General features: G+C 39.0%; 1 protein-coding gene across 3 annotated transcripts in view; it reads left to right on the top strand.

The window, feature by feature from the left end:
• The window catches only part of SNX29 (sorting nexin 29), a 584,130-nt gene that overhangs the window by 308,195 nt on the left and 260,604 nt on the right, over nucleotides 1–15,331 (top strand). For all 3 annotated transcript variants that reach the window (XM_075317954.1, XM_075317953.1, XM_075317955.1), the window contains exons 17-18: nucleotides 3,859–3,914; nucleotides 9,933–10,014. In XM_075317954.1, the coding sequence (XP_075174069.1) occupies nucleotides 3,859–3,914; nucleotides 9,933–10,014 (138 nt within the window). The remainder of the gene's footprint in view (nucleotides 1–3,858; nucleotides 3,915–9,932; nucleotides 10,015–15,331) is intronic.

The raw sequence follows: 15,331 nt of genomic DNA, 5'->3' as shown, positions 1-15,331 counted from the left end.
CCTGTATGGCTGACAAAGCTGTGCTTTCAGGCAGGTGGAGACCTGGGTGCGTGTCCCAAAGCAAAGGCGATACAAGATCCACAATGAAGAGATGAAAGGTCGCACTCCAAAGGTCGAATAAAATATTTTTCTTTTTATTCCACGATCACATCAGGGGTACAGGTAGTGAGGGAGGATGAGGGTGTGCCACGTCGGACGACGGCAGCCGTTTCGCAAGTAACCTTGCTTCTACGGGTCCAGTGCCACTGGACCCGTAGAAGCAAGGTTACTTGCGAAACGGCTGCCGTCGTCCGACGTGGCACACCCTCATCCTCCCTCACTACCTGTACCCCTGATGTGATCGTGGAATAAAAAGAAAAATATTTTATTCGACCTTTGGAGTGCGACCTTTCATCTCTTCATTGTGGATCATATATATATATATATATATATTATACAATGGAACCTTGGATTACGAGCGTAATACGTTTCGGGAGTGTGCTCTTTAAACCAAGCTACACTTATATCAAAGTGAAATTTCCCATAGGAAATAATTGAAACGCAGACAATTCATTCCACAACCCAAAAATATTTACTGTATTTACACAAACTTATTACAGTAATACAAAATAATGTACTGTATTCATATAAAATTATTACAGTACACGAATACAAAATACTGTGCAATAGAGTAAAAAGCATATAAAACAAATTATCTGCACGTAACTTAGAATAGAATTGTTGGTGTGCGAGAGGTACAGTATAGAGGGAAAAAATTGTGCATAAATATGACAATCTTTATTCTGTAGAATACATGAAAAAACACACCACAAATCTATTGTCCCAAAATAAGGGCAGAGCTAAGCCAAATATGGGGTAGGAATACAGCACAGGCAATTAGATTACAGTACAAGCAATGTTCTGTACTGGTTAGCAGAAAGAAAGTACAATACTGTATCCATAAATGCAAATTGATAGACATGCTATATAGTATATACTGTACTGTACAATGGTGTACAGCATACTGTACATATGTATAGAAAGTTACCTCCAGAGCGGGTCAGAGTGCGGTGAAGGGACAGAACCGGAAGTGTGCACGGTGAGTATTTGCTCTTATTGCAAAGCATTGCTCTTAAACTAAGTTACAAATTTGTAAAAAGCTTTGCTTGTCTTGTAAAACTGTAAAACGCTGTCAAACCAAGTTACTCTTAATCCAAGGTTCCACTGTGTGTGTATACAGTATATATATATTTGTTTTTAAAAAATATTACAAAAATGCATATACAGTTAGGTCCAGAAATAATTGGACAGTGACACAATTTTCGCGAGTTGGGCTCTGCATGCCACCACATTGGATTTGAAATGAAATCTCTACAACAGAATTCAAGTGCAGATTGTAACGTCTAATTTGAAGGTTTGAACAAAAATATCTGATAGAAATTGTAGGAATTGTACACATTTCTTTACAAACACTCCACATTTTAGGAGGTCAAAAGTAATTGGACAAATAAACCAAACCCAAACAAAATATTTTTATTTTCAATATTTTGTTGCGAATCCTTTGGAGGCAATCACTGCCTTAAGTCTGGAACCCATGGACATCACCAAACGCTGGGTTTCCTCCTTCTTAATGCTTTGCCAGGCCTTTACAGCTGCAGCCTTCAGGTTTTGCTTGTTTGTGGGTCTTTCCGTCTTAAGTCTGGATTTGAGCAAGTGAAATGCATGCTCAATTGGGTTAAGATCTGGTGATTGACTTGGCCATTGCAGAATGTTCCACTTTTTTGCACTCATGAACTCCTAGGTAGCTTTGGCTGTATGCTTGGGGTCATTGTCCATCTGTACTATGAAGCGCCGTCCGATCAACTTTGCGGCATTTGGCTGAATCTGGGCTGAAAGTATATCCCGGTACACTTCAGAATTCATCCGGCTACTCTTGTCTGCTGCTATGTCATCAATAAACACAAGTGACCCAGTGCCATTGAAAGCCATGCATGCCCATGCCATCACATTGCCTCCACCATTTTTTACAGAGGATGTGGTGTTCCTTGGATCATGTGCCGTTCCCTTTCTTCTCCAAACTTTTTTCTTCCCATCATTCTGGTACAGGTTGATCTTGGTTTCATCTGTCCATAGAATACTTTTCCAGAACTGAGCTGGCTTCATGAGGTGTTTTTCAGCAAATTTAACTCTGGCCTGTCTATTTTTGGAATTGATGAATGGTTTGCATCTAGATGTGAACCCTTTGTATTTACTTTCATGGAGTCTTCTCTTTACTGTTGACTTAGAGACAGATACACCTACTTCACTGAGAGTGTTCTGGACTTCAGTTGATGTTGTGAACGGGTTCTTCTTCACCAAAGAAAGTATGCGGCGATCATCCACCACTGTTGTCATCCGTGGACGCCCAGGCCTTTTTGAGTTCCCAAGCTCACCAGTCAATTCCTTTTTTCTCAGAATGTACCCGACTGTTGATTTTGCTACTCCAAGCATGTCTGCTATCTCTCTGATGGATTTTTTCTTTTTTTTCAGCCTCAGGATGTTCTGCTTCACCTCAATTGAGAGTTCCTTAGACCGCATGTTGTCTGGTCACAGCAACAGCTTCCAAATGCAAAACCACACACCTGTAATCAACCCCAGACCTTTTAACTACTTCATTGATTACAGGTTAACGAGGGAGACGCCTTCAGAGTTAATTGCAGCCCTTAGAGTCCCTTGTCCAATTACTTTTGGTCCCTTGAAAAAGAGGAGGCTATGCATTACAGAGCTATGATTCCTAAACCCTTTCTCCGATTTGGATGTGAAAACTCTCATATTGCAGCTGGGAGTGTGCACTTTCAGCCCATATTATATATATAATTGTATTTCTGAACATATTTTTGTAAACCGCTAAAATAACAAAACTTGTGTCACTGTCCAAATATTTCTGGCCCTGACTGTATAAAACATAAATATATACTGTATATATTAAAAGAAATGAGCAAAGACACATATTTGGCATGTGGCTTTAACACTCTGGTTTATCAAAATATAAGTACCATAAAGAGACAAGAAATCTAAATGCCAGAATAATGGCTTTTCGGTCCATAAACCTTCATGGGAAAAATAAACTAAAAAACATTGTTTGGCCCCTAAACTGGTATTAATAAAAACTACAACACACCATAACTTAAAGAAGCCCTCACCTAGCTCTATTGACAGAATTTACAGGTCTTTGAAAATGTGACACAAAGTAAAATTATTATTTTTTTTGTTTTTGACAAACTTCTGAATTTATTTTTTTTTTTTTACTATGTAAATGCTAAATTAAAACTTTCTATGCAAGGTTGGTAGCCGCATAATCATTATGACCTTAGAAAATTGTGGTCATTTGTACCACACAATGTGTAATGTAAACACAAAACCAAAGAACAATTGCAAATTTATTTTTTTTTTTACCCAATTTCATACCTCTTAGAATTTATTTCCAATTTTTTCAGCACATTCCACAGTAAAATAGAATTTGTCGTTACCAACCACAACTCATCTTGCAAAAATCAAGCCTTCATATAAAAAAATATAAAAAAAGTTATGACTCTTGGAAGCTGGGCAGAAAAAAAGAAACATAAAAATGAAAGTGCGTAAAGTACTGTCTGGGCACCCCCCTCCCCCCAGACAAATAAAATGTTATTTGCTAATCAAATGTAGTTAGGAATTTTTTTTACTTTTTTTTTTTCTATTCTCTAAGAACTTATCCAGCTTTTTGAATATATTTCAAAAAGTGGAAGAAAAAACAAAAACAAGACCCCTCTCATTTTTTCACAGTTTTTTTTCTAGGCGTTTGCCTTTTAATTAAATATTTCTGGCTACACATTGTAATGTATTCTGCTTTTGTGGTTCCAGGTCCCTGGAGATTTGAGCCAAACATCTGAAGACCAGAGTTTGTCAGACTTTGAAATGTAAGTTTGAGAACTTGCTCCTCTCAAGGCACCAGAACTCTTTGCATTTTCAACTTTTCAGAGAATTCGCTCATAAATCATCTATAAAACGTATCCACCTTTAAAACTATATGACAGAAACATATCAAAGTTGTGTTGATCTACAACTAAAAGTGGACATTTAAAAGCATGCTGTATCTTGCATATAAATGAAAATATTCAAATCCTATATTAAAATGACACATTATATTCCACTCTAGCTATAACATCTGCTGTCATAGCTGACAGTCCAGTTGCCAAGTATATACTACAAAGCAACTTCATTTTTCAGAGTGAAACGTCCCTGTTCCCTTTTTCATTTCTCTTTCCCAGAGAACTCTCAATTATCTTGTAACATGTCATTGACACATCATTGATACATGTCAGCAGATGTCAGAGAGTTTGTACCTTTGGAAGTTCATTAATCGCTGGAATAGCTTTATTTTCTTCTGAGTAGGTAATCTAAATTTCTCCACTCACTGTTGTGTAGGCATTACTGCTTCATTCTGAAATTTTTCTGTATGCTGACAGAAGATGTATTAAAAATGACTTCTCACCAGTATGAGCATGTTAAACTGGCCACATCATGAAATAATGGCTTCAGAGCTGAGTAAAATGTAGTTTATATTTTTTAAATTTCTCCTCTCTGTTACAAAGATATTAACTTGTAAGCTTAAAGTTATAATTTGTTATAGTTTAACTTGGTGTTACCAGAGATTCTTCTCTGGGGGCGTGTACTTCTTCCCCTGCATGAAACTGACCAATCGTCAGAAGGCAGCAACATACAGGGGAGATTCCCGCAGCTACTATGTAGAGATACGTAACTCAGCACTGCTGTAGAGATACAGCAGAGCTGAGTTACGTATCTTTACAATCACTTACAGAACATATCCTATGGTAATCAGTGTGAGCTAGTGTCAGAGTTGACAGCACTGTGAGATGGGATCTCGAAGTGTTTGTAATGATGCATATCTCAGCTAAGCTGTTCATAATAACTTCTGTGCTATCTTTACAAATGGTTTCTGATGAGAATTGGAAGTGTTTGTAATGATACATAACTGCAGGTATTTGGTAGAGATGCAGCAAAGTTGAGCTGAAATCTGGACATTTTTGTAACCATATTCAGCTCTGCTGTATCTCTACAAAATAACTGCATAGATCAGTGAGAAAAGGAGACCATGTTCTTTTCTCTTCTGTATATTGCCACCTGCTTATGATTGGTCAACGCTATGCAGGGGAAAAAGTACACACCAATGGAGACAAATCTCTGGTAATGCCCAGTTGACCGAAAATATAAATTATAATTTTTCCAAAACGTTTTTTATTGATTTTTCAAATTTGTAAAAACATGACAAGTATCATTGCAAAAGAAGAACATTCGTCTGACAAAATGTGACATAGAGGTGGGTGATACCCCATAAATTATAATTTTAAAGTTACACTTCTGAGATATAAACCTATCAGATACAGTAGGTGAAATAAGTATTGAAAATTTCACCTATTTTCTAAATAAATATATTTCTAGAGGTGCTATTGACATGAATTTCTCACCACATGTTGGTAACAACCCATCCAATCCACAAAGGCAAAAAAACAAACCATAGATCTCCATAAATTTAGTGATGTGTAATAATGATTAATGACACAGGGAAAAAGTATTGAGAACCTGAAGAAAGAGAGATGCAAAAAGTCATATCAGTAAATTGAAAGCAATCCTTCTATTTAGTGAATAATAGTATCAGCTGGATCATCTAATGGCCTATAAAAAGGTCTCTCATGACAAAGATACCACACAAGAAACATATCATGATGGATAAAACCAGTGAGCTGTCTCAAGGACTTTGTGACTTTATTGTTGTAAAACATATTGATGTCAGTGGTTACAGAAGAATTTCTAAACCACTGAATCTACTAGTGAGCATTGTTGGGGCCATAATCCGTAAGTAGAAATAATATTATTTCTCCATAAACCTACCATTATCGGGTGCTCTCCGCAAGATTTCAGACAGTTAAGTGAAAAGAATTATCAGAAAAGTTGTTCAAGAGCCGAGGACCATCCGTGTAGATCTATAGAAAGACTTGGAATCAGCAGGTGCAATTGTTTAAATAAAACAATAACTAATGCATTCACCCTCCATGGCCTATATGCACTCTCACCATGTAAGACTGCATTGCTGAACAAAAAGCATATTCAAGCACATTTAAAGTTTGCTCAAGAATATTTAGACTAGCCTGTGAATTGCTGGGAGAATAAAATCTGGTCAGATGAGACCAAAACAAAATTGAACTCATTGGATACCATAATACACAACCATATTAGGAGGCCAAAAGTCAAATCACCCCAAAAACCCTATACCAACAGTGAAGTTTGGAGGTGGGAACATTATGGTGTGGGGCTATTTTTCAGCATACGGCACTGACAAATTTCATATGATTTGAAGGAAGAATGAATTTACAAATGTACCAAGACATAATTGCTAAAAATCTGCTGCCATTTACCAGGATGATCAAGATGGAACGAGAGTGGACATTTCAGCAAGACCATGATCACAAACACACAGCCAAGGAAATTCTCAGTTTGTTTCAGAGAAAGAAAATCTAGATGCTAGAATGGCCCAGAGAATCACCTGACCTGAATCCAATAGAAAATTTATGGAATGAACTAAAGCTCAGAATTCAGAGAAGGAGCCCATGGAACCTCTAGGATTTGAAGAGTGATTGTGTGGAAGAATGGGTGAAAAATCACACCTAAGCAATGCAGGCAACTATCTTCTACTCTATCTATCTTCTAGGAATCGTCTTGAAAGGCTTGTGTATGAAGTATTAAATATATTTTCGCAAGTGTGTTAAATACTTTTCCCTGTGTCATTTCTTATTATAACATATCACTAAATTTCTGGAAATGTATGTTTTGATTTGTTTGCCCATGTGGATTGGTTGGATTTTTACTGACCTCTGTTGAAAAATTCATGTTAAGAGCAAATATATTTTCTTAGAAAATTGGTGACAAAATCAATACTTATTTCACCCGCTGTTTTTATGGAGAACCTCTTCATTTTTTTTTGCTCAATAACTCCATTAATTAATGAGAATCGGAAAATGATTTGTTTTCTATACTAAAATGTGAAATCAACTACTATCTATCTTTATCGCACTTAAGAGCAACTCTGCACTAATTCCCATATACTATTTGGATCAGGTATCCATGGTCTCTGATAATATAACTATATCTAAGGAAAAACTGATTCATATATACAGTAGAAATCATTGCGGACTATTCACATTATTAGCTTTTGATGTCCCTTTATCTTTCTAATTGAGGCTTATCCTGTTTCCTAGTCAATAACTAACAGTCCTTGAAGTGAAGAAAACCAATACTCAATAGCACTTCTATATACTGAAATCAACACCGCTGCCTGAGAAAATAATAATCTCAGGACAAAAGAAATTGACACTTGATTCTATAGACTATATACAGTTAGGTCCAGAAATATTTGGACAGTGACACAATTTTCGCGAGTTGGGCTCTGCATGCCACCACATTGGATTTGAAATGAAACCTCTACAACAGAATTCAAGTGCAGATTGTAACATTTAATTTGAAGGTTTGAACAACAATATCTGATAGAAATTGTAGGAATTGTACACATTTCTTTACAAACACTCCATATTTTAGGAGGTCAAAAGTAATTGGACAAATAAACCAAACCCAAACAAAATATTTTTATTTTTAATATTTTGTTGCGAATCCTTTGGAGGCAATCACTGCCTTAAGTCTGGAACCCATGGACATCACCAAACGCTGGGTTTCATCCTTTTTAATGCTTTGCCAGGCCTTTACAGCCGCAGCCTTCAGGTCTTGCTTGTTTGTGGGTCTTTCCGTCTTAAGTCTGGATTTGAGCAAGTGAAATGCATGCTCAATTGGGTTAAGATCTGGTGATTGACTTGGCCATTGCAGAATGTTCCACTTTTTTGCACTCATGAACTCCTGGGTAGCTTTGGCTGTAAGCTTTGGGTCATTGTCCATCTGTACTATGAAGCGCCGTCTGATCAACTTTGCGGCATGTGGCTGAATCTGGGCTGAAAGTATATCCCGGTACACTTCAGAATTCATCCGGCTACTCTTGTCTGCTGTTATGTCATCAATAAACACAAGTGACCCAGTGCCATTGAAAGCCATGCATGCCCATGCCATCACGTTGCCTCCACCATGTTTTACAGAGGATGTGGTGTGCCTTGGATCATGTGCCGTTCCCTTTCTTCTCCAAACTTTTTTCTTCCCATCATTCTGGTACAGGTTGATCTTGGTCTCATCTGTCCATAGAATACTTTTCCAGAACTGAGCTGGCTTCATGAGGTGTTTTTCAGCAAATTTAACTCTGGCCTGTCTATTTTTGGAATTGATGAATGGTTTGCATCTAGATGTGAACCCTTTGTATTTACTTTCATGGAGTCTTCTCTTTACTGTTGACTTAGAGACAGATACACCTACTTCACTGAGAGTGTTCTGGACTTCAGTTGATGTTGTGAATGGGTTCTTCTTCACCAAATAAAGTATGCGGCGATCATCCACCACTGTTGTCATCCGTGGACGCCCAGGCCTTTTTGAGTTCCCAAGCTCACCAGTCAATTCCTTTTTTCTCAGAATGTACCCGACTGTTGATTTTGCTACTCTAAGCATGTCTGCTATCTCTCTGATGGATTTTTTCTTTTTTTTCAGCCTCGGGATGTTCTGCTTCACCTCAATTGAGAGTTCCTTAGACCGCATGTTGTCTGGTCACAGCAACAGCTTCCAAATGCAAAACCACACACCTGTAATCAACCCCAGGCATTACAGAGCTATGATTCCTAAACCCTTTCTCCTATTTGGATGTGAAAACTCTCATATTGCAGCTGGGAGTGTGCACTTTCAGCCCATATTATATATATAATTGTATTTCTGAACATGTTTTTGTAAACCGCTAAAATAACAAAACTTGTGTCACTGTCCAAATATTTCTGGACCTAACTGTATATCTTATTATTAAGAAGTAATAATAATAATAATAATGAAATTTTAAGACTAAAAAGTGCCTCACAAAATAGGAATGAGGAAGAACCTGGTAATTCAAAATGTAGAGAGATAAAAATGAATATTGTGATAAATGGAACAGTAGCCTGGAAATGGGTGATGATAACCAATTTCCGATAGTTACACCTATCATATATCTGTTATATAATAAATGTGCAGCCTTCAACAATAGTATGAGTCAATAGATGGTCCTATCTTTTATAAGATCCGCAGCAGCTGCTGTAATGTCAGGCGCGACGTTTATCCACCCCGACATTTGTTTCACCCTTTTTCTTCTGGGGGTGTTATCCTGTTTCCATATTAGCCATCGATTGTTCATTTTTTTTTTTAGCTGCTCATTTAGTAGATGCTCACACACGTATCTGTCAGCCATTTTATAGGATTAGATCTTTATTTTTCTGAACAGTGATCATACAGCTATGTTGAGCTGCAGGCTGTCGGTAGCTATGGACAGCATTTATGAGCCCTTGACAAGCAAAGTCTTGTGGAAATGTGCTGTGCTAGAATGGTCAGCTGAGAAATTAATTTTCTTCCCTTTGGCACTTGCACATACTTGAGCGTTATATACTAGTGCCAGAAATGGTTAGTGTAGACTGTTTTTTACCATTAAATTGCGCTTCAAGTATTTATCACTTGATTATGTTATATAAAGTTGTTTTTTGGTGTAAAATCAGTACTTCACATTAGAAGAGGCCACTCATCATTCACTACTCTCTTTAAGTGATACAGAAAGTGTTGGGAATGTTTTGGCTCCTCTCCGACTGTCAAAGCCTCGTATTCTCCTCGTGACTCTGTTGCCTCCTATCCGCCTAATAATTCTAGTTTTATTATCGTGACATTTTTATTTGTTCCAGTAGACAAAATATCAGCTCTATTCCTCTTCATTGCTGTAAATGTCAGTAAGCTTTACCTCGTTGTCTCTGTTACAGATCACACCGTGCCCTTGTAAATGTTTGGATACCCTCAGTTTTTCTGCGAGGTAAATCTACCCACGCTTTTCATGTCTATCAGGTAAGGAGTTGTGCCGGGGATACAGTATGACAGGTCATCTGTAAGGGCTAAGGATGCTTTGTGCAGTGTGGAGAATGAATGCTGTATATTTATATATTTTACTGACTTGCTTCAACTATTATGTTTTCTGCTAAAATTCATATTTAACTTTGCTTCGTGGTTAGTTATACTTTTTCAATGGTTTTATGGTTTGAATGCTGAGGTATGTTAACACATTTAGGATTTGATGCGGGTTGAGGTATGACTTCTGCTCCTAAATATTCATCAAATCCTATGAGATAATTGTAGTGTGATGCAAACACTTGATGTCACGCCAGTCCAGCTAATCAAAAGAAGAGTCGTGAATGCCTGGAGGTAAGGAGATTCGCAGGCCTCCCATCTAGCTGTGACATATGACTGATTGGGCCGATGGACTGAAGCCCTACGAATCTATTCTCCCATCCTTATTCTTGACTAGAAATGAGCGAACCCATAGAAGTTCAATTTGGTGGGTTCAAACAGACTTTAGATAAAGTTCGGTTTGGGACTCGGACTTGACCTGAACCTGAAACCTGACCTGAACCCTGACCTTGACCTGAACCCCAATGGAAGTCACGAATTGTGCAGTTCAGGTTTCCGCCCACATGCAGCCAGCCATAAACAGATTGCTACCAGGGGAGAGTAGGCAGGGTTTTACATTTTTTTTGTTTGGTGCACACTACAGGGGTTGGACAAAATAATGGAAACACCTAACATTTTGGCATCATAATCTTCTAACATGTTATAAACATGCAAACCGTGACACATGTTAATGTATTGTAGTTGATTATTTGTGTTATGTGATGTGTATGTAAATTAACTGTTTGTTTTGCAGAATTGTAAGAACATTGTTGAGAACCTGATACCAATGGCAGACCTCTCGTATTTTCAAAGAGGCCAAATTGTTGGTGCTCGTGTGCTAGGCGCTAGTGTAAGAGAAAGTGCCCAAATGCTTGGCGTGTCAAGAGGTACTGTCTCCAAAGTAATGACTGCGTTTGAAAGACAAGGAAAAATGTCCGCAGCAAAGCACAGGTCCGGCCGAAAAGTCGAAGTTGACTGAGAGAGACCGTCTGACTCTAAAGCGAATTGTGAGAGAGCATCGCAAGACCACGCCTCTGAAAATCACTGCTGAGCTCAATGAACACCTACAGAACCCAGTTTCCACGAAAACTGTTCATCGGGAGCTGCACAAATCTGGATTCCACGGAAGAGCTGCAATTGGAAAACCGCTGTTCTCAATGATAAATGTGTCCAAGCGTTTAGAGTGGTGTAGAAACCTCCAGAATTGGTCCTTCGAGCAGTGGAAACATGTGATATTCTCAGACGAATCATCGTTTACCCTATTTCCGACCTCCGGCCAAGTGGACGTTTGGAGACAGCCGAAAGAAGCATTCCATCCAGACTGCCTTCTCCCAACCATAAAACATGGCGGAGGTTCTGTGATGATCTGGGGTGCTATTTCGTGGAGATCCGCCGGGCCAATAATATCCCTTCATGGAAGAATTAACAGCCGAGATTATTTAGGCATTTTGGGCGACCAAGTGCATCCCATGGTTCAAGCACTGTTCTTGGAGGGGAACGCCATCTTTCAGGATGATAATGCACCAATTCATACAGTTAGAATAGTTAAAGCATGGCATGAGGATCATTCTAATGAAGTTGAGCATCTCATCTGGCCCCCACAACCCCCAGACCTCAACATTATTGAGCATTTATGGTCGATTTTAGAGATTCAAGTTAAGGGTACTTTAAACACTGCGACATCGTTAGCGATCTCATTAGCGATGTAAAATTCTAGATCGCACGTGCGATCTTTCGGGATCGCACATGCGTTAAATGACCTATGTGCGATCCCGAAAGATTGCACTTGCGATCTAGAATTTCACATCGCTAATAAGATCGCTAGCGATGACGCAGTGTGTAAAGTACCCTTTAGACGTCGATTTCCGCCACCATCGTCGCTGAAAGAACTGGAGAGTGTTTTAACTGCAGAATGGGCTAAAATTCCTTTATAAACAATTCATACCTCGTATGACTCCATACCTCGGAGAATTGAGGCTGTAATCGCCGCAAAAGGTGGACCTACACCATATTAAACTAACTTTTGTTGATGTTTCCATTATTTTGTCCAACCCCTGTACATGTGATCACACTGTTGTTATCCCCAGTTCAAGCCGGTCAAACACTGCAAGTGGCTCACACTGGGCTGAGCACCGAGCGTACTTGAGCACAGCGATGCTCACACAAATGGTTTACATACGTATACATAAAGCACCCGAACTCCATTTTTTTTTTTGTAAAGTCTGTGTTTGATACGAACACTGAACTTCGGGTTCGCTCATCTCTACTTTTGACCTTTCCTGTCGAGGCAGATTCAGCTTGATAGGTTTGAATATTATCTTTTCGTAACTACTTGTGTGGAAGCTTCCTGTAAAAAATCTCAAATCTTTCCTTTGTTGAGTTCATGCTCATTTTTCATTATATGGTGCTTTGCTACAGTCAGTCATTCTCCTCCAGGTAGTTTTGGTCTGTTTTTCATCTTGGCACTAACAGCAGAATTGTAAGAGTTGCTACTACTGATGAGCGAGCACTACTATGCTCGGGTGCTCGGTACACGAAAAGAGCAGTTCGGGTGCTCAAGATGGACTTGATTCGAGTACCGAGCATAATGGAAGTCAATGGGAAACGCAAACTTCAGGAAAAATGGTCGAGTTTTCCATTGACTTTCATTATAATCAAGACAAGCTCGTCCGAGTATCCAACCTACTCGTTTCGAGTACTAAGCACCCGAGCATGGTAGTGCTCTCTCAACACTAGTTACAAGTACTGAACACTCGAGCATGGTAGTGCCCGCTCATCACTAGTTACGATTACAGAGCACCCGATCATGGTAGTGCCCGTTCATCACTAGTTACGAGTACCGAGCACCCGAGCATGGTAGTGCCCGCTCATCACTAGTTACAAGTACCCAGCAACCGAGCATGGTAGTTCTAACTCTTCTCTAGTTGCTACCCATGAACCAATCAGTAAAAATGAACCGTGGGTTCGAAAGGTGAAGAATGTGGAGATCCAGTTGTGTTCACAATGGTCAACATCAAATTTCTGCAAATTGTTGACCTCATAAAATGTCTCTTATATTGTCAAAAAGCTAAATATTATTTTGGGATCATTGGAAGTTTATACTAAAAGCCAGCTGTACATTGCTTTGGTTTATTCTGGTCTTCCAAAAGCTTCAATACGATAGTTTGAACTTATTGGCAAGTCATGTGGTTGTCAGATAATTCGTATGCAAAGTAAGAGTAGGCGTCCAACTTAATTCCCCAACGTGTCTGATGATGTTCCAATTAATGTTGATGAGATGATTTTTTTGGCATTGTAGTTTTGGAGCCAGGCACAGAACAGTCTCATACCCATCATCTGTGATAGCAAGTCCTTGTCATCATCAGTTAAGTGAATTTTAAAAACCACACGAGGATTGGCATGCAGATGTCTTCTGTCTTTCTTTACCACTGACAAACACTTTGGCTATCCAAACAGTGGAGAAGTCTCATTGCTGGTTACACATTAGCATTGAACACCACTCTTCCTTTTTCCTGAGAGAAAAAGGAAAAATTAATTATCGTGTTCATTTTACAGAACAGGTGTTAGGAAATCTCTATGTTCGAGAACAAGAGCTTCAGTCAGAAGTGCCTATTACTAACCTCTCTATGGTCCAATGCACATCTGATTATTATCAGGTCGAGTTCTAAATGTGGCCACTTATATCCAGCTATATTTTTAGGAACTTGCCAGTTCTTGTCGGTTTTCTTTTTAGAAGGGATTATACGCTCTGAAACTGGCAGATGAACTATGTGTTTCAGATAACCCTTTGTCTTTTTACTTTAAAAGTAAAGGTTGCTAATAATCAGATAGGGAAATTGTGTTCATATTAAAGGGAATCTGTCAGCAGGTTTTTGCTACCCCATCTGAGAGCAGCATGTTGTAGGTGCAGAGACTCTGATTCCAACGATGTGTCACTTACCGGCCTGCTTGCTGCAGGTTTGATAAAAGCACCATTTTTATTAGCTGCAGATCTTCCAGTTCTCTGAATTTTGAGCTCTGTATAACCCTGCCCTCACCACTGATTGACAGCCATGTGCTGTCTGAACAAACACGGACTACAGCAACTGCTTCCGACCCTGTTCATATTACATAGTCAAACAGGCAACCTGGTTTCTCTTAAATTGATCAGCTCTGCCGGTCGTCGGCTGAGTTGTGTCCACTATTTTTAACCTTCCAGGACTTAATCCTGTTTTGAGCAGTGTATGACTCTTCTGAGAGTCAGGCTGAGGATTACCATCCACAGCTGGTCTCTCCCTATTTAAGGCTGAGAAGTTTGTAAGGAGGTCTCCGAAGATAGCATCTGCTTATGCTCTTGCGAAAATCCGGTGACCTTGGCAGCCTCTTCTTGTGACCTGTGATCTGCTGCTTGTGTGTTGTGGAAATGTATCTTGGTGTGCCTTTCATCTTCCCTTATATTTTAGTTCCTCCTGTGCCTTTATTGTCTTCCCTTTTGTGGTGGTTTGCAGAGTGAGGGAGTTTATTTTGGTATATCCTACCCCTGGGGTTAGGGGTACGGGAGAGTTAGGTTAGAACCTTGTGAAGAGACAGGGACACGCTGGGGACCCAGACCTGACTATCCTTAAGTGTACCTCTGGGATAAAGGTCAGCACAGGGAGCCCAGTCTGAGGACCAGATCAGGTCTCCTCTGCTATCCTAGTTCACCCGTGATATTGACAGCTTTCTATGTGAAATCTTGATACATTTTAACCCTTCTCACATCCTAGAAAAATAACAGTTTGAAATATCTTGCCAACATAAAGCAGAATATGTTACCCTTTGTCTATATGTATAGTGTGACTACCTGTTTTAAGAACATAATAATTTAAGGTTTGTAAACCTTAAGTTTTAGTACATTTTTGCCATATTTCTGATATTTTAATAAAAAAAATGTAAAACATATCAACCTAATTTTACCATTAACTTAAAGCACAATATGTCACGAAAATCAAAAACCCAAAACATTCCCAGACCAAATCACTGGGACATGTAGAAGCGTTTCAGGGTCACCACATAAAGTGGCATAGGTCAGATTTTAAAAAATGGGAGACTGTGACAATAAAGGGTAAATATTCTATGAAAACACTGGGTCCTAGAAATGAAGAGCAGGAGGAGGATGCGTTCTGCTATTCCAGTGGAGTGGATGTAAATGTATTCCATTAATAAATCCCAATAAAAGCTGACTGTTGGGAAGAATTAG

The sequence above is a fragment of the Anomaloglossus baeobatrachus genome, chromosome 7, assembly GCF_048569485.1.
Source record: "Anomaloglossus baeobatrachus isolate aAnoBae1 chromosome 7, aAnoBae1.hap1, whole genome shotgun sequence".
Lineage (NCBI taxonomy): Eukaryota > Metazoa > Chordata > Amphibia > Anura > Aromobatidae > Anomaloglossus > Anomaloglossus baeobatrachus.
The sequence above is the reverse complement of the archived record's forward strand: the minus strand, read 5'-3'. Positions and strand labels throughout refer to the sequence as shown.